This window comes from Macroventuria anomochaeta (assembly GCF_010093625.1).
Source record: "Macroventuria anomochaeta strain CBS 525.71 unplaced genomic scaffold BU25scaffold_33, whole genome shotgun sequence".
NCBI classification, from domain to species: Eukaryota; Fungi; Ascomycota; class Dothideomycetes; order Pleosporales; family Didymellaceae; genus Macroventuria; species Macroventuria anomochaeta.
In genome coordinates, this window is record NW_022985394.1 from 53,226 (window position 1) to 79,060 (window position 25,835).

The following is a 25,835-nucleotide window of genomic DNA, read 5'->3' on the forward strand; positions in this document are numbered from 1 at the left end:
GAAGTTGGACGTTTACAGCGACGTGCATTGGTGTCGTTTCGGGTCTGCGAAACGCTTGCCGTTCGCTTATCGGGCACGACGTCTGATTCAGGCGCTAGGGTGGGGAGTCCCACACGTGCAAGGTACGATTTGTGATACTTCGGCGAAGACGTATCGAATCCTTCTCAAAACTCTGTCCTGGAGCGAGAAATATCCGGTTCTTGTTGTGATTACTGACGAAAGAGCACATAAGAATGGATACCTCAGTCTTCAAGTACGTGTTTGCAACTGCAGATGATGAACGGGAAAGAAGCACGCCAATTCTGGATGACGAAGACCAATGTTGCCGCTAATATTGCTGACGAGAATGTATCGAGTGTCCACATACCACTGACGAGAAGAGATTTAGGTGGTGGCTGAACAAAATCGCTAGATGGGCTTCCGGATGTGAATCTTGAATGGCATGCGGACCACTGATACGGAATTCGACTTTCTGTTATGACGGAGAGTTTCGGTTGCTCGAAGGAAGATCATCGTATATCAAAGTATCTCTCGTATCGGCTTATCTGGTACAGGTGTTAACCAGTATCTGTATGGAAGGCCTGCGCACGAAACACCTTAGCCAGATGAAGTCTGACAGGAGATGCTGCATCTTCTGTGCCAGTGTGGCAAGGCAACATTGCTGCATTTTCGTACTTGCATCGTACATAAGGAGTACTCAACCTTACCGGTCCAAGTTCTGCAGTCGTATGCTGAGTCATCTGTCTCCAAATCGTCCGCCAAACGTTGATACTGGATATCTGGTCTTGTTGCTCTTCGGGTAACGTTTCCAGAAAGTGCTTGATCATTGCGTGCTTCAGGCTACTGCAGGTCCACCGATATGGCAGCAACAGCTTAGCTCTTCAGAATAATCGTCCTCTGAGGGCAAAACCGAGCTTCGTATCAGCCAAAGAATTGCGGCGAATGTCTATTCGTCCCATCGTCGATGTTCTAGTCGTGCTTGTCGCAAGTAGACTTGAGTAAAATCGTGTCAGCTACCTGGAAACCACCTGCTAGTATGATCGAGCTCGCTGTCCTTCCGCTCTTGTAGCTCTTCACCAAACTGGAAAAAGCTCCAAGGAGCCGAAGAGTGACCTGTTGGCGTCGTACAAGATCACGCTCTACAAACGGTTGTTGTTAGCTCATTTCCTCGAGCATCACATCCCTGCATTGATGTCTGTGCATGATCAAGTGTCGTTTGTCGATCAGGGCCAGTCGTGAGCTGAAACCTTCATCAACCGAGTGGTCAAAGCTTACCTTGAGCTGGTTTGAGAAGAACATCGACACACTGAATGCAGATATGCTGCGTCAACAATGTGTAAATGATGCCTCGGAAGTTGACTCAGGCGAGTGACGACGCTCGATTCCTTTTGCAGGCTTAAGCTCCTGAACTGTAACCAATCCGTTGGGGCCAGCCACCAGATCGAGGCTGATGCTAGCCATAACGCCGGGACGCCGTTAATAGCTGAATGGCTGCACACAGTAGAAATGGCAGACAGGGAAGCTTGCGGGTGGGAGAGGGGGTGATGCCGTGTACTGCGACGCAGAGACATCGGCGACGATAACGACCAGGTATTGAAGTCATTGGTCACGGCAACGGCGGCGAGCCTGATGTTTGATTGCCAGCAAAAGCGAGCTGGGCAGCGGTCAGGGTCGAAAACGACTGCGCAACAATATGCATGTTTTTCTAAATGCGGCTGTGAAGAGGTCCGGGGTGGAATTCAGGAGCAATGGTAAGCAGAGAGTTGCGTTTGTGATGTTTGATGCAGCACAATCCGACAGGGAAAGTCGGCGGGGAAGGCGCGGATTCGCTTGGCTAGTGCCATGGGCAGGAACAAGTAATGCCATTAGCAAGCTTTTCTCCCGCTGTGCAGATACTCCCGCTCCAGTGGGATGAACGCCATTTACTGCTCATCGCCTTTCTTCACCAGCAACGGCAGCGTTGTGCACATCGGTCGCGTTGACGGACGAACCGCTGCTGGTCAGCCCCACGACATGAAGCTGCTCCGTGTCCACCTCGCCGAAGAGGCTGGCCACAGTATTTGGAACCGCTGACCCTTGCACACTCACTGCGCCCGCTACCCAAGCTGGATGCTCAAATGATTAGTTGCACTTCCTCGACTGACAGCCCGGGGTTTCCATACAATCTAGCCGCCTCAGGAGTTCTCTCAGTGCGGCTGTCAGTGCGGCAGCCGCCTCACCAGAGTCATTACCTAAGGCATCACCCTGAGTGAGGCTCATCATTCGCCTATACGACAGCAGCAGCCACTTGGTTTGTCCAGATCAGTGTAAGATGGGCGAGAGGCGTGAAAGGTGGTTCAATGGGGGCTCGGGAAGAGGCAGCTATCTGCAGCGGCCGCCATCTTGAACCAACAACATAAGGTACTCTTGCACCCACGTGCGTTGGGCCTGGATATCCTGAATCGCGTTGTGGGAGTGAGAAAGAGAACACGCTGCGAGATGCAGCCAGCCAAGGACCAGCATTATGGGATCCACACCAGGATCCTTCGCGCACACTAGGCTGATCTTCATGCCTCATCGCAGATACTACTGGGCCCTGCGGATCTTGCATCTCGCAGGCATGCCGGCAAACACTCTCGGAGCTCTCAAGACGGCCCCATCCGGCTTCCGTGACTGTGCAAACGAATTGTGTCTTAATCGCCAATATCCGAAAACACTGAAAGCAACTCTTCCAATAGGCACGAATTGGCAAATCCCTAATGATTGTCACCACTGTAACCAATGGGGTGCGGCTGGGGCGTCTGTCTCAAGCAAAACCCCCACATCTCTCAGCACCTGAGATCAGCCACTGTTCGTTCGTTCACGGTCTTGATGTGGCACCCCGATCCCGTCCCGACCCTGGACATGTGTGGGCGCCTTCAGATTGCATCCCTGATCCGCCGCACAGTCCCCCGGTGCCCCCATTCACTACTCTGCAGATGGAATACCCCTCCCCTGTTCACGCAAACCCTGGTCGAATCTCACTAAAACCCCTAAGCCGAGCAACATCTCTGCCCTTCGTCCACCAGTACTTGGCTGCATGCGAGAGCGACGTACCCTGTTCAATCTGCTGCATGAGTATTGGTCTCGATCTCCGAGCTTGCTCCCTGTCTCCAAGGCCTTTCGTCTGCTCCACAACACTCGTCATCCTTGCCCATTTACGGAACACTCTGAGGAGCGAGCGAATTGGCCGTCCATATGTAAACCCCCAATGTCTCCCCCAACCCTAGGCGGTATCGACGAAGTATATCTATATCTTACCAACAAGCACCATCCACGCCACTAAGCCCACTCAGCGTTCCTCTTAGCTCCTCATCAGAGCTTCACCTCGGTCAGCCTTCGGCTCTGGCCGTTGTCAGTGCTCATCTCCATACGCCTCGCACCTGCGTTCACCTACGAGGCACATATCCCACTACTCCCCCACTGGCCGCTTAGTGGCATTGACGTCTCGATCGACTATGACTACCATGGTTGCCTCTCACCATGTTGACCTTTGGCAACAACGCAGCCAGCCCGCTTACCACATGTCCAACATGAACCTCTCCGGCCTGATGTCTCCTTACGAGACACAACACACTGTCACCAACCCACCATCGTCAAGAGCATACCATCAGACAACATCAAGTGTAGAGATGAGCATGCCGCTCTTCTCTACGAACGGCCTGGCCTCGTCAGTGCCCTACCAATCTGGAGCATTCGCCTTTGATCCGGTTCCAGTGAACCCATACAACATGCAGGAGGCATATCCCATGGGTTATGTAGCAGATGTCCCTCGGAATGTTTCATACGCTCGATCAAATCTCGTCCAGCAGATGCCCGCGCTTCAGGACGCACGCCCTACGTTCTCTGCGGACCAACATTCATCGAAGTCCGTTACCGCTTCGCCCCTGCAGTCGAGTCCATCATATCATGGGTCCCCGTACGGCGCAGAATTTGAGCGCTCACGTTCTGAACCATCTGAAAGCACTGGCATCAACTTTGCTACCGACGTCGACACTCTGATGAAAGCGATCCAGGCAAAGCAGCCGGATTCGCCACAACCACCACAGGTCAGCAAGGTGCGTCAAGCCGGGTTCGATTTTGCCAGTAGCGCTGCTAACTTGAACCCAGGAGGAGGAGAACAAGCCTAACCAAAAGCCCAGGAAGAGGTACCAGTGCAACATGCCAGGATGTAACAAGAGCTTCTATCAGAAGACACATCTGGAGATCCATGTTCGTGCACATACTGGTGCAAAACCGTTTGTGAGCCTCCTTGCATCTAGCCAGCTTGCACCTGCTCATAATATCTAGGTCTGCAAAGCACCATCTTGCGGTCAGCGCTTCTCACAGCTCGGCAATCTCAAGGTAAGCAAGTCTCTTCACGTCTGATCACAGTATCTGACCCTTGTAGACACACGAGAGGCGGCACACAGGCGAGCGCCCTTACAGCTGCGACATCTGTGGCAAGACCTTTGCGCAGCGTGGCAATGTGCGTGCTCATAAGATTGTCCACCAGCAGATCAAGCCTTTCACCTGCAAGCTAGATGATTGTGGAAAGCAGTTCACTCAACTGGGCAACCTGAAGGTGAGATACCGCCACAAGTCTACATCGTCCTGCTAACGAACAACAGTCGCACCAGAACAAATTCCACGCTGCAACATTGAGGTACCTCACACAGAAGTTCGCAAACATCAGCCAAGGCGACTGGGTCTCGCAAGAAGACAAACAACTCTGGGAATACTTTGCTTCGCTGTACAAGAACTCCAACAAGGGTATCAAAGGTCGCGGCAAGGACAGGAGAATATCGGCTGTGTCGACCTCAAGTGCTCTACACTCGACTTATGCCCCGTTGCAGATGGCTTCCATGGATAGGAACTTTTCTGGATACCACCAGCACGGCTGCGACCGCAGTAGTCGTGGCTCATCATTGTCCTCAGATGCTACCTGTGGTACCCATCCTCGGTCAGACAGCAGCTACGACTATAACGCCCCGATGCACCCCAGTTACCCATCTCAGGGAAGCGGTTACGATGACATGGTCTTTCCGGAACGGAAGATGTACTGACGATTTTTCACATCACGCACATCAGAACGACACAACCAAATGAAAGCATAAGAACAGGACCTCACGGCTAGAGCAATAGGAGTTGGGAGGCACAGAGGATCTGAGGTCATTGCAGATGAATTAGGCATCTCGGAAGTTACAATACCCACCTAGCGCAGCGATGGGTACATTCCTCTTTCATTTCATTTTACTTTGATAGGCGTTCAGGTCTTTCACGACATCAATAACGCTGTTCATGTACGCTCGCTGTTCTGTAATTACGCTTCTCGCGGATACCCCATGTATGCTTACTCTTACTGTAAAGGGGAAGACACGATACCACAGATAATCACATTTGTCAAAGGACAACACTCTTGCCGTACGGCACCTCAACACTTGCTGTTATCCTCCTATCATCATAGGGTATCAAACTTACTCAAGGTACTCGAACACTTCGATGCTCAACACTCTGCCCAATCATCAAGCCCACTATCGAGTATTGCTGCGTCACACAAAACATACACAGGATAGCCTTGCTAACTGAGCGCGACTACACTCACCGCTTCTACCTGGTGCCCGCAGCTTGTACCGAATGAGTTCGGAGTGCGTAAGCCTCTACCATTTCTATCCACTCATCCACCATCATCACCCACTCACTTCGCAGATCTCCGTTCTCAAGCAAGATCTTGTATGCGTGACGAGATCTCCAGATTGTGGGGCATTGCACAATCAGCCATGCGATTGCGCGTATCTGCATCTTCGTACGATTCGATCACGGACACAGAACGTGGAGGATACAGAAAGCCATGCAGGTCTGCTGACCTCGCCCTCGTGGGATCGATCTCGCTTTGGAACACGACTCTGGACTCGAAGTGGATAGTCCAGCCACTACGGAGCCCTGCGCGCCCGTAGGGCCGGACGGCGGAACCACTTCCGTCTGCCGTACCATATCTTGCACAATCCACTCGGTCGGTATGCGAACTTACCACATAATGTTTCGCGTCAAGACATCTCAGTGCGGCTGCAGGCTTCCTAACGCTCATGCCATCTGAGATGAATGCCTAACGAAACTACAGTGGCCTTCTCCGCGGCTGCGTGAGGCCATTGGCCGTTCCAGCACAGCGTCCATCTCGCGTTGCCGGCATGACCCTGCGGCCAGAGCTGTCCGCACATGCGGGTAGCCAAATCGGGACTTTTGAGTAAATGCAGGCAGCCAATCAGACAATATGGCATACGAACCCGAGAGTCTGGTTCGCATATATCTCCAGGGTATTCCCAGTTGGCAGGGCTGTGAGCTGGGCGCAAATGATGTCAAAGTGTTTGAGTGAGCTGGAGGGTGTGTTGGGATATTGGGGGCCAGATTCGAACTTCGAAACGAAGGATCGAAGGACTGATGGCGAACAGCCTCACTTCTTTGGGGGCGAAGGTTAAAGGCGAAGTTACTGCTCTAAATGTGAGGCACTATGTATGATCGGCGGGTACTAATTGTAGATCTGTCGTCCCACACCTGCGAAAGGCCAGAATCGTCGTTGACATGACGTTTGGACGTTAACAGCCAGCGGCCTCTAAGACGTCGGATGAGGCTTCGAGACAGGACATCCAAGTCGGTCTGCGGCGAACTGCGAGTGAAAGACGATGTCATGTGCGTGGAGTGGCCGTGGGGAGTTCGCAGGGATGCAGGGACTAGCTTATCAGCACAGGCTAAATTTCTATCTTGACTCAGCGGGATGCTGCTGTCATTCGTAGAGTTCCTAACAAAGCTCAAGCTCCTTGCAACTTCCACCCATTTATTCCTTTTTCTGTCTCCGCATATCGCACCGTTTACGCTACGAGCACGTGTATAACGAGCTTTGCCTCGTTCGCTCGCTGTGTTGTCTTTATCAGTCTTCGTCGCTGATGTTTCTAGTACACTACATCCCGCTCCCTGTATGCGCAAAGATTGTCGCCCACAAAGGCCTTGCAGCGCATACATTGTCAATACGAACCGCCAATAGAATACAAAGGACGCCTGCCAGGTTCCAGCTCAGCTCTCCCGGACCGCTCGGTCGGTTGTCAATCTTCCGAACCCAACTTACCACTGTGTTGGGCCGCCTTGATTTGAGTTGATCAGGGTTGTGCGAAAGGGGACGCGGACGAGTCAGTCAGCGACTCGCAGCTGAAGCTCGCTTTCGTATGCAAAAGAGCATCTAGCAGCCTCGACTATGGAGGGGTACATGGGTACTTGAGTCGCGCAATGCGATAAGTTGCGAATGCGATGTATGACGTCTGGTGGAAACAGGTACCCTCGAAGGATTCATGTGGGGGTTTCGTCTTACTTTCGCTGCCGCCAAACAGAGCTCTAGATCTTGGAACCGCGATACGCTGCATCGAAGGATTCGAGTGGACGGCGAGGTGAGTGAGAGATCAGGCATGCAGGACAAGCATCGCTGTGAGAACGCCGACGAACCTCGGACGGACAAGCGCGGCTTAGTCAATACACCAAGACCGGTGTGTGAAAGCAATATTACCGTCATCGATGCCTGACACAACCTTCCTAACTGGGAAGGTACACACTTGTCACAGCCATTGCAATGGCAGACTCCATCATTGACCGATGAAACTCGAAACCATATATCGACAACCTTCTGGAGACGATCACGATGCCTGTCTCATATATCAAAAGGTCGCACGCTCACGTGGTGTGTCTCGATGACCATGCCCAGTTCTTTCCTCGATCTCTGTGAGAACATTGCATACACGCATGCGGGCATCCGCATTCACCACATCCCACAGCCACATGGATGAACGTGCGCTGCGAAACATCTCCAACTATCGCCGTTGCACAAAGGTTGCCTCCATTTCGCCGATTTCGCCAATAGATGAATCTGCATCGCCTGTACAACCACACTCCCACCTTACCGGTACGCACTATCTCACTCTACCGCGGCTCACCAATCCCAGAAACGCCTCCTGATAATTACGCATCTCCACCACCTCGACCGCAAATTGGAAAATTGCACCAAGTACCACAGTCTCGTATAAAGCCTCTGTCTCACCCCCAACCGCCGCTCTGGGATCTCCACCACCCTCTTCAGGACGCCGTGCAGTCGTACGCCCATACTCACCACTAACTCGGGCTCGCGATATCCACGTACATGCTGACCTGCAGCATCTGAACGAGATGGGCGTGGCTGACATGGAGACCTGCACGCACTTCTCGAAATTTGAGGCCATGGTTCCACGACGCTGGACCCCGGCCCTCGGATCTCCCTTCTTCCACCTGCATCTTGTTGCGTCGCCGAACGCCGCCATACATGTTTGTGTACGAGCTGCTTCGAGTTTGTTGCGCATGTCACGATGCCATGCCACGCCATCTGAGAAGTCATAGGTTGTGAGCCATATGCCCCTTCATCTCCGTCGTTCCAGCGGTGGCTGCAGGTAAGGTCCCGAGGGTACGCGCCGAGTGGAGGGAGACTATCGCCTGCTCGCTGCGTGGCATTCTGCTTTGGAGAGTTCGTGCTGCTGAGACGTATCGGTGAGGTTACTGTCTCAATGGGTAAAGGACATGCGAGGGAAAGGAGGGGAAGAAGGGAGCCGGGGCGCCCTGTGTTGTTCGAGATGATGAGATGGCACAGCAGAATTGAGGGGGCGGCGGGCTTTTTGCTGAGCTGCATTGCATGATGCACCGATGAATTTGAAGAGAATAGGTCTTGGATCAGCTTTTCGTGAGGTCACGGCTCAGTGTGTCAATACCGTCAAGTTTACACAGTCCTGATACACAATATCCCGTCGAAAATGCAATTTCACCATAGTCCAGTCCTCTTTTAAACTTGAGTTGGACAATAGTCACCACGGTGACTGAGCCATCTCGGTCTGGCGTGTCACTGTATTGAGCTCGTCCGATCTCCAACAACTCATCAATCCTGACATGCGGTACAATCACGTAGTCCCCCAAAGTATGCTCTGTTGGTATGTTGATTTTGGGGATGATGTAAATCTGGTAAACTGATTCGACTTACTTACCCGCGCGTTCCTTTCTAAGAGTTCACAATTATAGGGGCTCACCGTTGTGGCCCAGTTCTCTTCCCATCCTTGTTATTTTACCGCAAGACCTGGGCCATGAAGCGATCTCAGAACGAAGCGGACGCAATTTGGCAGCTGCTCTCTTGTAGTGAAGGTTCGTTATGTATCAGGCAGCAGGTAGGAAGAAGCGCTGCTAGTAACCACAGTGTGACCAGCGTGATTTGAGCTTCAATGCGCGTGTCGCAAGAGCTGAAAGGACAACGCATGCGTCTGAAGTTAAACCCGTGCTGGAACTGTAAAGGCTTTGACCACATTCGAAGTGAAAGGAAGTCGCGTAACAAACAGGAGGAGTAGACCATGTGCCATGGGATTGCCATTTCTGTCGGTCCCCATGCAGTGACCACCACAAGCTTCCGTAAGAGATCCTAGCTCGTTCATGCACATCAACCCCCGAGGACGATTTGCCGAATTCATCGAAGCAGTCTTGGTGCTTGACGGTTGTATGAACAGACTGTGTAGAATTTGTTATCTGATCAAGTCATCTTCTCGGGTTGGCATTCTGTAGTCTGTCTTAAAAGTCATCATTATCTCAGAGTATTTGGTCGCTAAATATGACCTTGGTGAGTCGAGTACCCTGTGTCTACGCCAATTCTTGCGCGACCCATGTTTCGTCCCACTCATATTTATCTATCGCGTACTTCACGTACAGTGATCCACCATAGTCTGTAGGGAGGTACACGCCGGTGGCTTTGAAGATAGTGATGGCAAAGCCTTCCTTTGTGTATGGCTCGTGCTCAGTTCCTTAGGTTACATGCAAGCTCGAGGTGAAGGCGAGCTGCATCACATGCGGTATGAGTGCGCGAAGGTCTCAGACATAGAAGCGGTTGAAACGGACGGGCAGCTCAGAATTGAGCAATCGATAAATAACGTGAGATAAGTCAGTGCCAAATAGGCAATGACTAAAGATGGAAGATGCGGCACTAGATACTTGGATCGATCTTGGTGTAAGCCATCGGCTTAAAACAGCCATACCTCCTCTTTGCGCGGCTCACTCCTTCCACGAACGATATCATTCCAGGTTCTTACATCACGTCCTTGTTCTATGAGCTTCCACAGGCCGATCCACTTGTAACAGTTTGGTTTGCCATGGATTGGACCAATTTCCTGGAGCACGAGAAACATGTCGAAAGTCCTCGACAGTTTTTCATTATGCAGTACATGCGATAAATTTACTGCTGAAAGTGCACAAATCGATTGTCCCGTGTTCACACATCCAGTGAAAGACACCGTTGGCAGATATTCCCTTTGCGTGTTTGCATCGAGTTGCAATTCAATGAGAGCGCCGCGGACATCGAGCTCTTCAACGTGTGATGCACCTCATAGAATGGTTAACTCTCTTGACATACAAATCTGGACGGTTCCAGGTTTCAACAGATTGTTCTCGTTTAGCAACGTAACAAAAGTATCTGATGTACCAGGGGTACAGAGTCGTGTCCAACTTAAGATAGGCAGTCTTAAGTCTTCTAAACGGATTTGCGCCTGGCTCTGGTTCGCAGTGAACTTCTTTCAGCACATCATCCAGGAGTGTTTGGGTAGATATCCAATCGCTGTTCCTGTCACCCCAGCCAATGTGTGCAATGGTCCGCCCCATCGCTATGGATGCCCACGACCACGAAGGTGCAGTCGAGTCCGTGGGCCGCCTTTGAGACTTTGTCTGAAATCTCACGTGCCAAAGCAGGTCAGTGGACAGAGTTTTTTTCCACAGACCTTCGGACTGAAGATGATGCGCAAGTGCTTGAGCACACCCGCTGATGGCGGGCAATACATCAGCCGATTTGGTGATGCGGAGTTGCACGTACGTCTGCATCAAAGTCCTCCAGTAGAAAAGTATGGCTCTCTTCCCACTACCTTGAGCGCCTTGAGTCCGGAGTCCATGTGGCCCTCGCAGAACTAGGTGACGTTCGTCTAGCAATGTGGAGTTACGTATGACCCTGCTCGATGGATGAGGAGCGAAGCTTGACACGCACTCGCACCTCCACGATTCCAGACAGTCGTACGAAAATTCGCCGTAGTTCACTGCAAAAGTCGCGTTGATAGAAGACGTTCTTGGAAGACCCAGGCACGTGTGAGCAATGGATAATAGTTGTTCACGTCAGCTAGGGTACGTGCCTGGCCCTGATGATCAAGTACTCGGGCGCCGATCACGTGAGTTCGGCCATTCGAGTCCTTGATTTGTTGTGACGGTACTGAAGATAATCGGTATTGGGCAATGGATATTGAGGTTCACTGAAGTTGTATTGTACTCAAGCCGTGTGGTCATATACTGTGAATGAACGGAAAGAAGAACTGACCGTGAAGCTGTTATGTTACTGATACTGTTTGAAGGAGTCTGGTCCAGTTGGTCCTTTTACACAACCTCATACAGTGCTGTAACATGACCTCTTACTGTACTGCGACATTTGTAGACATATGTTAGGCCAGCGATCGTTCATGAAGTAGCCTAGACTGGAATTGGGGGATGACACTGCTGCAATTGTGAGCTGTGCATTCTGATACATAAATCCTATCTTCGCGATCTCTCTTCCCAAGTCTTGACCGTTGTCTCCTTCTTGAACGATGCACAAGGAGTCGATCCACAGGTATTGGATGCCCAATTCGCGTGTGATGGCAACAGCATCACGGAAATTACCGGGTAGATTGGCTAAGTTGATACTTTTCATGACTTCGACCAGGTTTTGCGTTGTAGTCTTGTGGCTGTCGACCTCATCGTCCCAGCGATGACTGAGGCAAACATATTCGTAGGATCGGCCTGGTGTCGTTTCGAACAGGTGAAGGCCAGGCTGACCATCTTCCTCGGTGACTGTGACATCAAGAAGTCGAGTGGGACGCATGTCGTCAGTCCATGTAATGCTGCGCGTCGCGCAAAGTTTGTGATTGCTCAAACATTCGGCCACCCATTACTTCAGCCGAGCAACGGATCTTGTGCGGCCAAGGAGCGAATTCGAGCTCAGCATCTGCTCGAAGTGTACGTCGACGTCTACTAGCTGTTAGATGAGCGTCGTTGGAAGCTTGTTATGACTGACTTGGATGCCGGAACAATTGAGCAGTAAGTTTTGATTCTGTATCGCCAGCCTTTCGGCATTTCAGCTCCCACATGGGAGCTACGGAGTAGCTGTACGTGTCTGGTAGATCTTTTGCATTGTTGTGGAATACGATTGCAAGGATTTGGCTGAGTACAGCGCAAGATCCACAGCCTTTCAGCTTTGACGTCGCGAGCTCACTGCTAGTGAACTATGATTGTCGTGTCTTATAGAAATCCTTGGTGTGCGATCTTCGGGCTGACCGAACCCCGCTCCTTGTAAGTATTGGGAGAGCATCTCTCTTGGACTCGAAATCGGCTTTCAGGGTTCTTTTACCTTCACAGCCTAGCACGCAACCGGTGGTGCCAAAGTGCTCGAAGAAGTTGATGACCTGAGGTTGAGGTGGCGTGTCCTGCGCTTCTTCTGAGATGGCAAGAGCATCTTCTGAACACAGTACGATAACAGGCATGACCGGCAATACTGTGCTGAGGATTCAGTACCCGGCCTAGCTAGTTAGACTGTTGTGTGTTCTCGTGTGCTGTCGTTCCGCGGACTTCGATTCAAATGCGGGGAAGGGTCGCCAGCGACAACGAGGCTGTGGTCACCAAGAAGTATCTGCAACCACAAATTGTTTCCAGCGCTTTCTTCGCCGTGTCGCCACTCCATTGGGGCCTTCGGGGCTGGCTGCATCGATACACAGCGCACGACTAGAGTTGAGGAGGCTAAAGAGGTTCGTCTACAACTTTCACCTCTCGCAAGGCAGTGGCCCGAGTATGGACCAAACATACGATTATCTGACCTAGTTAACGCGCCCTTAACGACTCCATGTTCAATGCACGAGAACCCGTCGATGCATGTCAGACGCGTTGAGGGAACGTGATGGAGACGCGCAAGGGCGTTGGAGAAAGCTTAGTCAGTCGTGCCCGCTTCCAAATTCGGGTCGTCGGCGCGAACGATAACCATCACTTGACCACGACAACATGCATAAGATAAATACCCCCTCTTTCCCATCAGGTGTTCTGAATTCGGACTCTGGTCCTCGAAAATAACCTATATGATGCAAAGCATTGACGCTTTTCGATTCTTGGACCTTCCAAAGGAACTCCGGTTGATGGTCTACGACCGCATCCCTTGCGTAAACGACCATCTGACCTTATCAAGGCGGGATTGGTCTTTCTTCGCAAAGAAACAACCTCTTCACAGAGATCAGACCGCTGTGCATGGCGATGCGGACTCCGACAAACCAGTCATTCTTGTCGTCCAAATGCCTCCTTCATCCATCCTCGCCACGTGTCGAACCATCTATGATGAAGCGCTACCCATCATCTCCAAAAGAAGAAAGAAACCACAAGTGAAGTCACTCAAGGTCATGTGTGGCGCCGACTTCCTCGATGTTTTCTCGCAACAAGACGGCCTTCTCGACATCATCCTGAATTGGACAAGGGCTTCCGGGCGCACTGAAGACGGACGCAGAGGACTTGAGAGCGATGAGAACATCCACGACTGGCTACTAGACGCTTCTCTCGTAACATTCGAAGACGCAAAACACCCACAGTACCCAGCACTCATCCACATCATCGACCAAGTCCAGCAAAACCTCTGCTCTCGCCACGCTCTTCCCATCGAGATCTCACTCATCGATCGCAACCTGCACATGTTCGAGCAGTTCATGGAGATCTTCTACTGGCGAACGATGGAGAAAGAGGGTAAGGTGACCATCAAAGTTGGCATGGCTGGGCCGCAGTATTATGTGAATCCTAATAGTTTGAAGAGGTGGGAAGAGACGTTGAGCTATGTGTCGAGAGATTTGGATGATGCTATGGATATGCGAAGTCTGGTGTATGGAACGAGCAGTGGGATGAAGGTGCTAAGGGCACCTCGACTGATAGGGTCAGCGAAGGACAGGTGGGATAACGAGTGGGGGAGGCAGCAGTAGCAGCACCGATAGTCACGAAACCAAGCGTCAGTGGGTTCCCATAGAGGCTGTCGCGCAGAGCAGACGGTCGCAGTGTGTTACCTGGAATGGCTCGTATGATTTACATTAAAAATGTCAATTTATGTGGCCTCCTGTCTCCACATTGTAGCCATCATGCTAAGATACAATAGGACGCACCCGTCTCAAGACGATCTTTCCTTTATCCATAGTCCCGTACGTCTCAACCCAAAAGGTCTCATATATATCGTGTTCATTCATTCCTCCTCTTTACCCCTCTCGGCACCCTTGAATGCTTCTCTGAAGGTGCTCACTCTCCACTGATCCCTCAACATTGTCGCCGTCGGGTTCTTCACAATACTCTGGTGTCTTTCGAAGTCTTCGTAGGTGTACTCAGGGCCGTGAGAATCATCGAGGAGTGTTGCCTCTAGCCAGTCGAATATTGCGGTGAACTCTATAGTCCAGTCAAGCCACCGAGGGTCAGTGATATCAGCTGCCAAGTTCCTGGCCTCGGCCATGACGTGTCGATAGGAGCTCCGGGTTCCACCACCATACCAATTTCCACATTCTTGTTTGTGTGAAGATCGGCGAGCCGCGACCACGTCTGGACCTGCACATGGTCGATTGTGCCACCTTCGTCGTCATGAGCCTCGCAGAAGTGTCGGTGGTGGTCCTCCATGCCTAGACGTACCGGAGATGTCCAAGCACACACTGAACCTAGTACAGATGTTGATGGCTGACTACGATCCTGATTGTTCTGCATGCTGTGTCGACTTAAGGGTCTCCGGCTCGGCTTCGTTTGCAATCGTTCTGTTACTCGACAACATCGTACGGTCGATAATTGGAGGATGAGGACGACGGTGGGAGCCCCTCCTTCATCGGATGCAGCCGTGGTGTAGACCCTTCTCATTGGAAGATGGTCATAGCCGAGCACGCACAGTTCTGCTGATAGGTCATGAAGCGAGTCGGAACAACCTCGCAGCTCGTAGCCAGTGCCTGTGGCTGGAGGCTCGACTACATCGTTGCAGTGATCACCCTTGACTTTCTGGCTTGTATTGCGTAGCTTCCTCGGTTTTGACTAACACGCCCACTGACGCGGCTCTGTTTCTGATTAGCAAAGAAACAATTAGTTTCAATGTTTCACACAACAGGGCTGTACTCACCAGCTTTGCCCTGCGCTCGACAAAAGCAAGGAGGCTATGAAGTCGTTTCATGGTGTTGTTGAGCTTTTCTTCGAGGCGGGGTCATATATAAGGTTAAGTAGGCTCGAGAGCTTGGGGCAGCATGCCTGGGCACGCTATACCCCTCCGAGTAGGAGCTGTGAAGTTTGCCAGCCCAGACCAAGGTACATGTTTGAATACTTGGAATTTGCCTCTTCAGCTTGGTGAAATGCCCCATACCTGCCCAGTAGTCTTTTTTAATGGAAAACATTGTTTGTCCGTTGTGATGTCCCCCAGTCACAATACTGTGCATTCGAGCATTATGCCTTGGTCATGAACGATTGCTCTTCCGATCGTGCTGTGAACGCAACAACTGGGCACCATAATTCACCAACTGACTTCCTTCAGCGTTTCTTCAATCCTCCTAAGCCCCTCCTCCACAACCCCCCTCTTCAACGAAAACACCACCCTAAACCACCCCACCCTCCCATGCTCCTCACCGGGCTGCAAAAACACCCCATTCTTCACAAATTTCCTTGCAAGTCTCTGATCCCTCGTGTCCCCCTCTCCATGCCCCGGCCCGATCTTCTCAGACACCATTCTCTCATCTTCGGAACCCTCATCATCTCTAGGTGGCAACCACGGACTCAAATCCACCCAAACGAAAAACCCCGCATTCCCGCCTTCCAAGAACGCAATTCCAATCTGTTTCAATCTGCCTGTAATGAGTGTGTATGCCTGCGCAAGTCTGCTTCTACTTAACCCAACAATCTCTCTCACCCATTCCCTCTCCTCCAACATGCTCGTCGCAACTGCAACGCTCAATCCACTCACACCACTAAACCTCTGCACCGCAGTAACAGCTCTCTTCAGCTCCTCATTACGAGTGATCAGGCATCCGACCTTCAGGCCTGCGAGCCCGAAGTCTTTGGACAAGCCGTATGTGGCGTGGATGAGGTTGGGGTCGATGATACCGGTGGGATCGATGGAGAGTGCGGATGTGAAGGGTGTTGCGGAGGGATAGGAGGGGTTGGGGAAGACGCTCAGGGCATACACTTCGTCGGCTATGAAGTGGAGTGCATGGAGGTGGCAGAAGCGCATCAGCGCTACTAGTGTGGCTTGCGGATAGCATTTCCCTGGTCTCATCAGCATCTCACCCTGCACTTTGTACTATCTGTATCGTACTTACCAAGCGGGTTATGCGGATTTACGATGAGTACAGCCCTGATCTTCACTCCTCTAGTCTCGTTTTCCTTGAAGGCCTCCTCAAAAGCCTGCACAACACCTTCCCCAAAACATTCTTCATGATCCGTATCAACAGAGACTAGTTTCACCCCCGCTTTGTTCCCAAAATCGAGCTCAAACCTGCCGTAATACGGTCGACTCGTCAGTATTCCCTCGCCCTCTTTACAAAGACTGTAGGCGAGAACGTCATGCAGACTCGTCGCTGCAGCCGTAACCCTCACGTCCGTACCTCCTACCTCCCAGTAAGGAGCGAAATACTCATTAACATGTGTCGCGAACGCAGAGGGTAGGCGTGGGCCACCGGCAGTGCTGAAGGCGTAGCGGAGTGCAGCGCTGGGGATTTGGATTTTGGATATGAAATCGTGCAATTCTTCTTGGAAAAGGCAGTTCTCTGCTGTAGCGAAGGATATAAGACCAGTGGGGTTGGTGACGGAGTCGTATGTGTGGGATTTGGCGAAGCGCCAGGGGATGGAGAGTTGATCGGCGTTGGCCTGGCCGCGAGGTGAAAGGACCATTGGGGATGATGGCTCAAGGGCGATATGCTGCGAGATTGCGACTACAATAGCTGTGATCTCAGGACTATTGTTTTTATATCTTTTGGTCGATATCATTCCGATATTGGTATGTTCGGAGTTGGTGATCGGAGTAAAATGCCTGCTTATTAACCTGCTCACTTAGGCCACCAAAGGTACGAAACGCTGCTGACCTGCATGACATCAGAACATGGGTAATGTCGAGTTGCTTCGTATGCATGTGAGTTAAGAGATGTAGTGAAGAGACTGCGTGGAAGTAAAGTTCAATGATTCCGATTCTTGTGACGGGCAACCCTGCCTTCTAAGATCCAGGAAGCTAAGATCGCGGGTAAAGAGTTGCGCCCTGCTGTCAACGCAGCCTCGAATGTATAAACAAGAAATGAACTCAGTCAGTAGTCCAATACGACGACTGTGAAGAGACGAGAGCCATAACGAACATAACAACGTGATCCGTGGCGAGCCAGAGGTGCCTGAAAGATGCAACAAGATTAACAATAAGCAAAGACAACGCCATGTGACCAGAGCACATATACAAAATCAGGTAGATCAACGAGACATTCCCAGACAAACCAACAAATTTTGGTGGTATCATAAGTTCGGAGGCGTCATAGCGCATAAAAGCAAAGGGCAATGGTATATCAGGAAAGAGGTTTTGAGGGTTCGGGCGTACGAAAGTGCGCCAGTTGGTATACAGAGAGCGACTAGCTTACGCCTGTGGGCAGCTGTGGAGTCGGCGGATGTGAAAAATGCGACTTGAGGCCTTGCTGCATGTGGGATTGGAACTTGGTCTCGAGACCATCATCGAGGAGACCAATGCCGCTGTCATCATGATGGCTTTCCTGTTGCGAAGGGTTCATGTCGTACTCGAAGCTGAAGCTCATGGGATCGTACTGCTGTTGAGCAGGTCGTCGAGCATGGACTGATTATCTTGTGTTAGTTAATTACCAAGCCGGATAAGTGACGATGTTGAGATGCATACCTTCGTGATTCGCGGGGATGTTGTCCTGCATCGCCGTGGTAGTGGTCGACATGAATGATTGATCGGGTCCAAATTCGGCATCGAGGCTGCTGTATCTGCTCTCGTTGTTGCTTCCACTCCCGCCGTTGTTCATGCCTGCATTTACAGACCCCTCAAGGACCGGCGAGTATGATGACGAACTCCAGTTTGGTGGACTGTGATCCAAAAATCCGCCCAAGGAAGCAAGCCACTGAGCCATCTCATCGACGAAGACCTTGTTCAACCACCAAGCCTGAAAGCTGACACCATTCTCCACAGTGATTTCACGTACTGCAGCAGACCCAATTGCGTTGATGCAGTGTAGAACGGTGCGAGCGTGCGCATTCGGGAAGCGGAATGGTAGGCGTATGAGGAAGGCTGCGATACGATCGATGACGGATTCTGTAGGATCGGCGGGGGGGTCTGGGTATGTGGCATGGTAGACAGTTCCGGTTGGCAACTGGATGTCCTGTGGCAGTGGGCCGAGCATGGGACGTATCTCCGTCATCAATATGCTGTATACTTCTTCGTGACTACAAGAACCGGGCAGCTCGTTGGCGATGATGCGTTTGATGTTAACGTGCGACAACCAGTCAGCGAACATCTGAGTGCGGTGGTTTTCGGCCGTGAGCATAACAGCAGCCGCATGCGCTGTGGAGTTGACTCGTAACATCTGACGTAATAGATGTGCGAAGTTGGTCGCAGGCTCAAGCTTGGCCTCGAGGACGTGTACGGGCAATGGCTGGAAGACTTTGCTGATATGTGCGTGCAAGGTCTTTGCAACGTTGTCGAGGAATCTGAGAACGATCGGAGGAGCAACCTGTAGTGTGAGCTGGGAGACGTTGCGAATCATCTTCTGGTACATCATCCAATCGCACTCCTTGATCCACGGCGCGAGTTCTGGCGACGCGAACAGCTTCTGCACTGGTACCGTCAAGGTGCCGTGGAAGGTACCAAACAACCGAAAGAATTGCTTCTCCTTGCAATACCGGACCGAGTCTACAAGGGATGTGACATGCGAACGGTACATAGCCGTCAGGTTGTCCGCCGAATCAGGATCGGTGCGCGCAGGCAAGTATGAGGTGATGTCTGGAAGCTCGATCTCCAGCACATCCGAGGCTGTGAGTACTTCTGCCGTTGGAAACTTCAGTTCGTATTCGTATGAGGTCTTCGTGCGAGCGTTGGTTGGGCGGTATTGGTTTGAGTAGATATCGGCAAACAAAAGACCCTTGGATCCAGCCGGGGCGTATTGAGTGGTAGTAGATTCTGTGCCAGTATCCGGCGGTGGGAACTGTGCGCTATCTGCAGGCAGCCGTGGTATCGAGTTGAAGTCGAGCTTTGGGCCGGAGGACTGTTGCCTCTTCATGGTGTGGTGTGCTATAGGGCCAATGTTCGGTCGACGAGCATCTTCTCCATCTTCGCTGTCGTTGATAAGGGCGAGGTCAACGTAGTGGTACTTGGACTCTCCGCGAACACCAAGGCGTCGAGTCTGGATGCCCGGAAAGATGACACGGACAAGCTTGCCAAATGATGCCGGGTTCAATGGAATGACGCGGTCAGTACCACAGCGCTCTGCATACTTTGAGTAGACTCTGTTGCGTGGTACGGATGTTTTCGCAAGGCGGCAAACAGACTTGAGCCTATGAGATGTTAGGGAGTTGTCATGACACGGATGTAATAAACTGACCATAGCATAGCAAATAGCTGCTTCGACTTCTCCGCCTTCGACGTTCTGTCAGTCTGGATGACTTCTGCAGCCACGTCTTTCAGTTTGCGCCCCTCGTTCTGCTGCAGCATTTGTCGTAGCTCCTTGTCGTTTGTTGCGCTTCCTGACGTCGAGCCTTTCTTCTTCTTGTCTTCCACTTCGACTAGCGGTGTTATGTACTGCGTTTGTAATGGTGGCTGCGACATGGATGGGTGGTACGGGTGGGCATCCATGGGTTGCGAGGGCATGCCGTTTGCGTGGACTGGGTTTTGGTTGGCATCGACAGGGTAGCCGAGGAATTGCTGCAGGCTTTCCATCGAGGTGCTCATCAGATTGTCCTGCGCGCTCACATGCTGCGCAGCTTGTAGCAATACAGGCTGTAGGGGCTCGCTGGTGAACGATGTGTTGTATTGTGGTTGTGAGAAGTGTGCCGGCCGGGGCGGCTGTGACTGGGAAAACTGCGGTTGGAGGTCGTGTTGATCGAACGAGTGCACACTCGTTGTCGAGGCGCGCGAGAGCGGTCGATTACTCCTTGTCGACATGGAGGTGTTCGACCGCGATCGGCGGATGTCAGTAGCCATTGGGAATGAGCCGGGCGGCAGATGATGTTCTGTGTTTACACCAAAACAAACGGATAGCAACGCGATCGATGGGGCAGTGAGACCAACGGAAAGGTGCCTATCTGAGTGCGAGCAGCTTTAGTAAGCCGTGCAGAAACAATGAAATGTTTCTGTTGTTTTGTTGTGAGCGAAACTCGAGTCTAGGTCGATGTCTGGATATATTGATTTAATCGTCGACGCGGGCGACGGCGGCGGCACGTACTGTAGTCCGGAGTGCGACGGGACGTGAAGTGATATATATTAGAAGTAAGATATCCAGGACCAAGACGGCGTCGCGGGTCGGAGGGCGAAACCTCAATGTCGAGCTTTGTTGTGGAAGAGGCTGGGTCGTGTTTACGTTTTCGTCCACAGACCAGCAACGGTCGAGGTCACGTGCATTCCAGCTTATTACCAACTTTATGCATGACCATTGCAAACTTCAGTTTTCGAACGAGAGTCATAAAATTCAAAATGAGGGTGTTGAGTTGCAAACCTTACAGTGAACGTCCCTTGTGCGTGCACTTTCATTGTTTGCTGCAGGCACACGCATATTGGGCGTTGCTGCTGCTGTTTGGCTTGTGAAAGCCGATCGCAACTGACGTAACAAGTTAGGATGACGCACGCGCACTTCCTTCATTCCACAATAATCCTTCCCCACCCTTCTCCCTTCTAAAGGCCACATCGCCAGCACACTCCGTTCCACTCACACGAGCACGAAAGTCATTACATCAACACCTTCCTAAATCTCATACACAACCCCCAAAACCACACCCATCATGTCTGTTCAGGATAGAGCCCAGGCGCACCTTTCACAGCTCGACAAGGAGGTAAGATCATAATTCAAGCAAATCTACTTCTGCGCATGCATCCATGTATGCTCTTGTGGCTATCGCATGATGTTCGTTGGTTGCGCAATCAATCTTGAGCAATGTTCGCTGACAGTTTGGTGTGCTCCAGCTTTCCAAGTACCCCGCCCTCAACAACTTCGAGAAGCAGACCTCCATCCCCAAGGTCTACGCCATCCTTGGTCTCGGCGGTCTCTACTTCTTCTTGATCTTCTTCAACATTGCCGGCGAGTTCCTCGTCAACATTGCTGGCTTCATCATTCCCAGCTACTACTCACTGAACGCCCTGTTCAGCGCGAGCAAGGTCGATGACACTCAGGTGCGTTAGCTGGCTTGCAGACACCCGCGCATTGCTTTTTTGGGCATACTAACCTGCTTCAAGTGGTTGACCTACTGGGTCGTCTACGCCTTCCTGACGGTCTTCGAGAGCGCCGTCAGCGCAGTGTACTGGTTCCCCTTCTACTACACCTTCAAGTTCGTCCTCGTTTTGTGGATGGCTCTTCCCCAGACTGCGTAAGCCAAAACCCCCTCAACCTTCAGTACGTCTAGACTAACATTCCAAAGTGGTGCCCAGATCATCTTCCGCTCCTTCATCCAGCCCGTCTTCTCGCGCTACTTCTCGGAGTCCGGATCTACTGCTGCCGATCTTCGCGCTAAGGTTGACTCGGCTGGCAAGTCCCACGCTTCCTAAGCGTCTCTTGTCCATACCGTGTTCTGATAGCCGCATGTCCAGGCAAGGAAGAGGGGTTGGACAGCACGGCCGAACCGACAATTTGCATCACCCCAGAGGAGCGCATTCCTGTGGTGCAGCAGATTGATCCCATACGGCATGCGGCTATTGTGGCTTGGAGACATTATACAAACGAAAATATACGACCTATGAATACCATTAGCGAACGTAACGGCGGTTCTGGCGAGTACAAGAAGATATCCCTGCGTGTCACGATCAGGTTCCCTTCGACGACTTGATTGGATGTCTGTATTGAATCCCTTGATTTTGGGTAGTAGTTGTAAGGCGAGCTATTGCATCAGGTGCGATCCGATGCTTTGTTCGAGCAAGTCGTAATTCAACTCTACATTTCTATCAATTGCCCAACACCGCATCGTTCTTGTGACGACGACATCGCAAAGAAGATATTAGCGTCTACTTGTCAGTATCTGCTTACGTATCGTAGGTGTTATCTCATCTGGGTCAATTACGGAAACTGCAAACAACAAAGGCTTGGCGCGTACCTTCACCTTTCCGTTACCTCGACTTTCTCCGCATTATCTTGACCGACCGTCCACCACACCACCACACCGCTGCTTCCTTAAAGTGATGAGTCTTTACTTGTCCCCTCCTGAGCTTCTCGTCATTTACTAATCGCGATTGCCTAGAGTTGAACAGAGCTGTAAACAACATCATGGTCGTGCTGAATCGCAATATCCAGACAAGAGTCGTCCTTTCCGGTTTCTCGACCTTCCCAAGGAGCTACGTCTCAAGGTCTACGAATGGCTCACTCGCTTTTGTGACCGCTTCGATATCGATATTCCGGTCACCGACGGTACGACCTCGATCACCTTAATGACCCGCAGTCCTGTTACACTAATATGTTTGGGTTGTAAATTCATTCATCAAGAAGCTACTGCAATCATAAGCCTGACACAGACCCCGATCCGTTGTGTCGCGCGAGACCACTGGTGACCATAGCACTATCGGTGAGGTGATGTGGTGTCTACGTGGCTACAATCCACATCGCACCATCAATACAGGGTCATTCTCACCGAAACACGAGTGCAAACTCGACCTCAAAAGTTATGAGAAGCTCGGGGCGTTCGCAGATGCAGCACTCCTTAACACGGACGCGTGGCAAAAACCGATCGGGCTTGTATTTTCGGATCCGCTGAGCCTATACATCGTCATTGATGGAGACGAGTCGCAGTTCTAGATTCAGGTAGATCTGTTCTTTTTCCGACTAGAGTCACTCTGTCGCTCGCATGTCAAAGCGTTCGTGCGCTTTCTTGGACAGAACGAAGACTTCTTTGAACATTTCATTCACATAAAGAACACTGAGAGGTTGTTGTTGGAGATTGCATTTTTCGGCTCACATATCGGGGACCAAGATTTCAGGACCTTCCTCCGAGATTTGGATATCTACCTTCTAGCGGGTCACCGAGTGCATGTGTACGAGGTGACCTTTACAAGGATGTTATCGATGAAGAGATGTGGGACAGTAGTTGGGCTTAATGCCACAGGAAAAGTGCATCATTCGCCGATCTGATTTGTGCAAGAGACTAAGACTACGTAGGACAACACATACTCTAAGCAGTACATCTTACCGTCCATTTAAATAGTGCCTGGGCTATGATCTGCGCCCTGATTAGTGAGGGAAGTGAATCTTTTGCACTCGGAAGAGGGAGAAGCAAACGCACTTGCTCATTGTTTTAGCGTGGTTTTGTTAACCGCTTTCACCTATTTGCCTGAAAAGCGTTCTCAACCTCGCAAAACAACAATGCTCCGTCCACTGACTCCCTCCACTCAGCCGTCTCACGAAACCACCCTAACTTCTTGCTATGGAAAGCCTTGCCCAGCGAGATGGGTAGCAAACGTTCCGCCTCCTCGACCTGCCGGAGGAACTTCGCCTCATGGTGTACGAATACCTAGTCTCCAAGTCGGGTCGCACTCTCGACATCAAAAGTGCCTATGGTATCCATTTAGGGGGGCGCAACCACGGCCCCCTCATTGTCGATTCCATTTGTCAAGAAGCGGTTCACATACTGGCAACACATGTTACGGATCCGGAAGGCAGTTGACAAGAAGAATAGAGAGGAAGAGTAAATGTAAAGATAGCGAGGTACCTCCGTAGTGCTAGATGTCTGAATATCTCCAGGCTGCACTTTCAGCCCCTGACTTTTGCAGGGCAACACCGAGGAGCGATTCTTGGAAGAAGTCTTAGTTGTCGGCAAAGGATCCGCCTTCTCATTGAGTTTGGACAGGAGACAAGAAATAGTAAGGACTGCTTTCGGTCTTTAGCCAGGATTGAGACCGCTCTTTTCAAATCAAGAACACAATGTGTGAATCGCAGAATTTATCAATGATGTTGACCCGTGTTTGGATGAAACTTAACATATGAAAGAACGTGATCAGGCGAGAGTCGTGACGTCAGGTGTGCTGCGGGGCGCGTCTCAACGCGCAGGAACAACCGCAAACATCACCTCTACCATCGTGTCGATCTGCCGCCGTGCGACTGCCAATTTTCTAGTCAATTCATTTTTTATTTATTCTGATTTGCGTAGTTCTCAATCCTCTTGGAAACAACGATTCATCCATTCACACTCACCATGGCCGACGAAAGGAGCCCCAAAACGGGCAAGAACGCCTACGTTACTCTCCTAACCCGGCCATCATACCTCGCCGGCGCCATCCTCCTTGCATTTACCCTCCACAAGCACTCTCCAGACACGCCACTGATCATCACCTACACGCCCGACACCGTGGGCGAAGCCTCATTCGCCGCCTTCAAAGCCGAAGCAAAGTACTCTAACATTATCGTCCGTCCCGTCGAACATCTTCGTCTCCCCGAAGATGGCACCAAACACGGAATGGTGGCCGAGCGCTTCATCGACACGTGGACGAAACTGCGCGTTTTTGACCTGTATGACTTGGGGTTTGAGCGGCTGTGTTGGTTGGATGCGGATATGATGATTTTCTCGAACCCATCACCACTTATATTCAATGAAGATAATGATGCGTACTTGGATGGAGGAGATGCGATGCGCATAATGGCCACACACGTATGCGTCTGCAACCTCGACCACGACTCGTGGGCGCCGAAGTCCTGGGTGCCAGAAAACTGCGCATTCACACATCTCGCCAACTCCTCAGAAGTACCGGAAGTCACCAACTCGCCCGAGACCTTCGGCCAATTCAACTCCGGAACCTTCGTCTACCGTCCCTCGAAAGCGCTCTCAGACTTCGTTCTCGCCAAGTTCAACGAGCTAGGCAACGCGCGCCTCCGCGCCATGAAGTTCCCCGACCAAGACTTTCTCAACGAAGCGTTTAATTCCCGCTGGAAGAGCTTGTCCTGGAAAACCAACGCGCTGAAGACATGGCGGTACTGGCACCCCAACGTCTGGGTGGACAATGAAGTCGGCGTGTTACACTACATCGTCGACAAGCCGTGGGCTGCGCGCGTAAAACCTGACGGCACGGCGGGGTATTTGGGTAAAGATGGCGAGACGCACGAGTGGTGGTGGAACGAGTACGAAAACTGGCAAAGTGAACGGGTCAAGCAGAAAGAGGCCGGCCTGCTTGCTACTGTGAGCAAGTACGCCGCTGCCGAAACCGGAGAAGAGAACGAGGAGATGAAGGCTATAGGAGGTGGTGCGCAAGACTATGCGAAGAAGTTCAAGGATGGGAAGGAGATTGATGGTCAGGATGGCCACGAAGAGTTTCCACAACTGCAGAAGAAGGTTGAGAGGGGGCATGGGCCCGTCGTCCGCGGGAGAGGGAGGGGAAGGGGCGAGGGATGGAGTCTCATGGAGGCGTGAGGTGTCGAGGATGTTGTGATGGTCGAACAGAGGAAGATACCCCTGGGTTTATAAAGAGGGCAGGGCCTTCAACAAGGACCATCAGGGTGCTCACGATGCACTTCGTCTGGAAAGATAGACATAGAGGTGCAAAACAAGATGAGATAGACTGAGCAACAGGGGCC

General features: G+C 51.5%; 10 protein-coding genes across 10 annotated transcripts; 4 read left to right on the forward strand and 6 right to left on the reverse strand.

Moving 5' to 3' along the window:
• The first annotated feature begins 3,167 nt into the window (after positions 1-3,167).
• BU25DRAFT_413849 (zinc finger protein-like protein OZF) lies at positions 3,168-5,409 on the forward strand. Its single transcript, XM_033707139.1, has 5 exons — positions 3,168-4,076; positions 4,129-4,260; positions 4,309-4,362; positions 4,409-4,582; positions 4,629-5,409. The coding sequence occupies exons 1-5, from the start codon at positions 3,477-3,479 to the stop codon at positions 5,061-5,063; spliced, it is 1,395 nt and encodes a 464-aa protein (XP_033558147.1). The 5' UTR covers positions 3,168-3,476; the 3' UTR covers positions 5,064-5,409.
• A 985-nt stretch (positions 5,410-6,394) lies between these two features.
• Positions 6,395-7,121, reverse strand: BU25DRAFT_164971 (uncharacterized protein). The gene has a single exon (XM_033700765.1). The coding sequence runs from the start codon at positions 7,012-7,014 to the stop codon at positions 6,490-6,492; it is 525 nt and encodes a 174-aa protein (XP_033558148.1). The 5' UTR covers positions 7,015-7,121; the 3' UTR covers positions 6,395-6,489.
• Positions 7,122-7,762: 641 nt separating this feature from the next.
• Positions 7,763-8,883, reverse strand: BU25DRAFT_164969 (uncharacterized protein). Its single transcript, XM_033700764.1, has one exon. The coding sequence runs from the start codon at positions 8,693-8,695 to the stop codon at positions 7,970-7,972; it is 726 nt and encodes a 241-aa protein (XP_033558149.1). The 5' UTR covers positions 8,696-8,883; the 3' UTR covers positions 7,763-7,969.
• Positions 8,884-11,424: 2,541 nt separating this feature from the next.
• Positions 11,425-12,309, reverse strand: BU25DRAFT_164981 (uncharacterized protein). Its single transcript, XM_033700766.1, has 2 exons — positions 12,128-12,309; positions 11,425-12,081 (listed from the first exon to the last, which is right to left on the reverse strand). Exon 2 carries the CDS (start codon positions 11,933-11,935, stop codon positions 11,462-11,464), a length of 474 nt encoding a protein of 157 aa, XP_033558150.1. The 5' UTR covers positions 11,936-12,081; positions 12,128-12,309; the 3' UTR covers positions 11,425-11,461.
• Positions 12,310-13,097: 788 nt separating this feature from the next.
• Positions 13,098-14,293, forward strand: BU25DRAFT_413853 (uncharacterized protein). The gene has a single exon (XM_033707140.1). It carries the CDS (start codon positions 13,182-13,184, stop codon positions 14,058-14,060), a length of 879 nt encoding a protein of 292 aa, XP_033558151.1. The 5' UTR covers positions 13,098-13,181; the 3' UTR covers positions 14,061-14,293.
• A 21-nt stretch (positions 14,294-14,314) lies between these two features.
• BU25DRAFT_424362 (uncharacterized protein) lies at positions 14,315-15,271 on the reverse strand (the record flags this gene model as incomplete). Its single annotated transcript, XM_033708280.1, has 3 exons — positions 14,315-14,511; positions 14,613-15,102; positions 15,221-15,271. 3 exons carry the CDS (start codon positions 15,269-15,271, stop codon positions 14,315-14,317), a joined length of 738 nt encoding a protein of 245 aa, XP_033558152.1.
• Positions 15,272-15,604: 333 nt separating this feature from the next.
• On the reverse strand, positions 15,605-16,977 carry BU25DRAFT_348957 (putative aspartate aminotransferase; the record flags this gene model as incomplete). Its single annotated transcript, XM_033703226.1, has 3 exons — positions 15,605-15,761; positions 15,813-16,353; positions 16,407-16,977. 3 exons carry the CDS (start codon positions 16,975-16,977, stop codon positions 15,605-15,607), a joined length of 1,269 nt encoding a protein of 422 aa, XP_033558153.1.
• A 332-nt stretch (positions 16,978-17,309) lies between these two features.
• On the reverse strand, positions 17,310-20,616 carry BU25DRAFT_413854 (uncharacterized protein; the record flags this gene model as incomplete). Its single annotated transcript, XM_033707141.1, has 3 exons — positions 19,680-20,616; positions 17,975-19,632; positions 17,310-17,914 (listed from the first exon to the last, which is right to left on the reverse strand). Coding segments are annotated over exons 1-3 (2,470 nt in total), but the record flags the coding sequence as incomplete, so codon positions are not given.
• A 288-nt stretch (positions 20,617-20,904) lies between these two features.
• Positions 20,905-22,218, forward strand: BU25DRAFT_413855 (uncharacterized protein). The gene is made up of 4 exons (XM_033707142.1): positions 20,905-21,123; positions 21,254-21,460; positions 21,524-21,654; positions 21,706-22,218. The coding sequence occupies exons 1-4, from the start codon at positions 21,073-21,075 to the stop codon at positions 21,830-21,832; spliced, it is 516 nt and encodes a 171-aa protein (XP_033558155.1). The 5' UTR covers positions 20,905-21,072; the 3' UTR covers positions 21,833-22,218.
• Positions 22,219-24,385: 2,167 nt separating this feature from the next.
• On the forward strand, positions 24,386-25,685 carry BU25DRAFT_413858 (glycosyltransferase family 8 protein). The gene has a single exon (XM_033707143.1). It carries the CDS (start codon positions 24,463-24,465, stop codon positions 25,669-25,671), a length of 1,209 nt encoding a protein of 402 aa, XP_033558156.1. The 5' UTR covers positions 24,386-24,462; the 3' UTR covers positions 25,672-25,685.
• Positions 25,686-25,835: the final 150 nt, after the last annotated feature.

Excerpts from the sequence above, each read along its gene's own strand:
- BU25DRAFT_413849 (XM_033707139.1), top strand. The coding sequence starts at position 3,477 with ATGACTACCATGGTTGCCTCTCACCATGTTGACCTTTGGCAACAACGC. Across the intron at positions 4,077-4,128 it reads AACCACCACAGGTCAGCAAG|GAGGAGGAGAACAAGCCTAA; the intron begins GTGCGTCAAGCC and ends ACTTGAACCCAG. Across the intron at positions 4,583-4,628 it reads CTCAACTGGGCAACCTGAAG|TCGCACCAGAACAAATTCCA; the intron begins GTGAGATACCGC and ends AACGAACAACAG.
- BU25DRAFT_164971 (XM_033700765.1), bottom strand. The coding sequence starts at position 7,014 with ATGTATGCGCTGCAAGGCCTTTGTGGGCGACAATCTTTGCGCATACAG.
- BU25DRAFT_164969 (XM_033700764.1), bottom strand. The coding sequence starts at position 8,695 with ATGCAGCTCAGCAAAAAGCCCGCCGCCCCCTCAATTCTGCTGTGCCAT.
- BU25DRAFT_164981 (XM_033700766.1), bottom strand. The coding sequence starts at position 11,935 with ATGCGTCCCACTCGACTTCTTGATGTCACAGTCACCGAGGAAGATGGT.
- BU25DRAFT_413853 (XM_033707140.1), top strand. The coding sequence starts at position 13,182 with ATGCAAAGCATTGACGCTTTTCGATTCTTGGACCTTCCAAAGGAACTC.
- BU25DRAFT_413855 (XM_033707142.1), top strand. The coding sequence starts at position 21,073 with ATGTCTGTTCAGGATAGAGCCCAGGCGCACCTTTCACAGCTCGACAAG. Across the intron at positions 21,124-21,253 it reads TTTCACAGCTCGACAAGGAG|CTTTCCAAGTACCCCGCCCT; the intron begins GTAAGATCATAA and ends GGTGTGCTCCAG. Across the intron at positions 21,655-21,705 it reads ATGGCTCTTCCCCAGACTGC|TGGTGCCCAGATCATCTTCC; the intron begins GTAAGCCAAAAC and ends AACATTCCAAAG.
- BU25DRAFT_413858 (XM_033707143.1), top strand. The coding sequence starts at position 24,463 with ATGGCCGACGAAAGGAGCCCCAAAACGGGCAAGAACGCCTACGTTACT.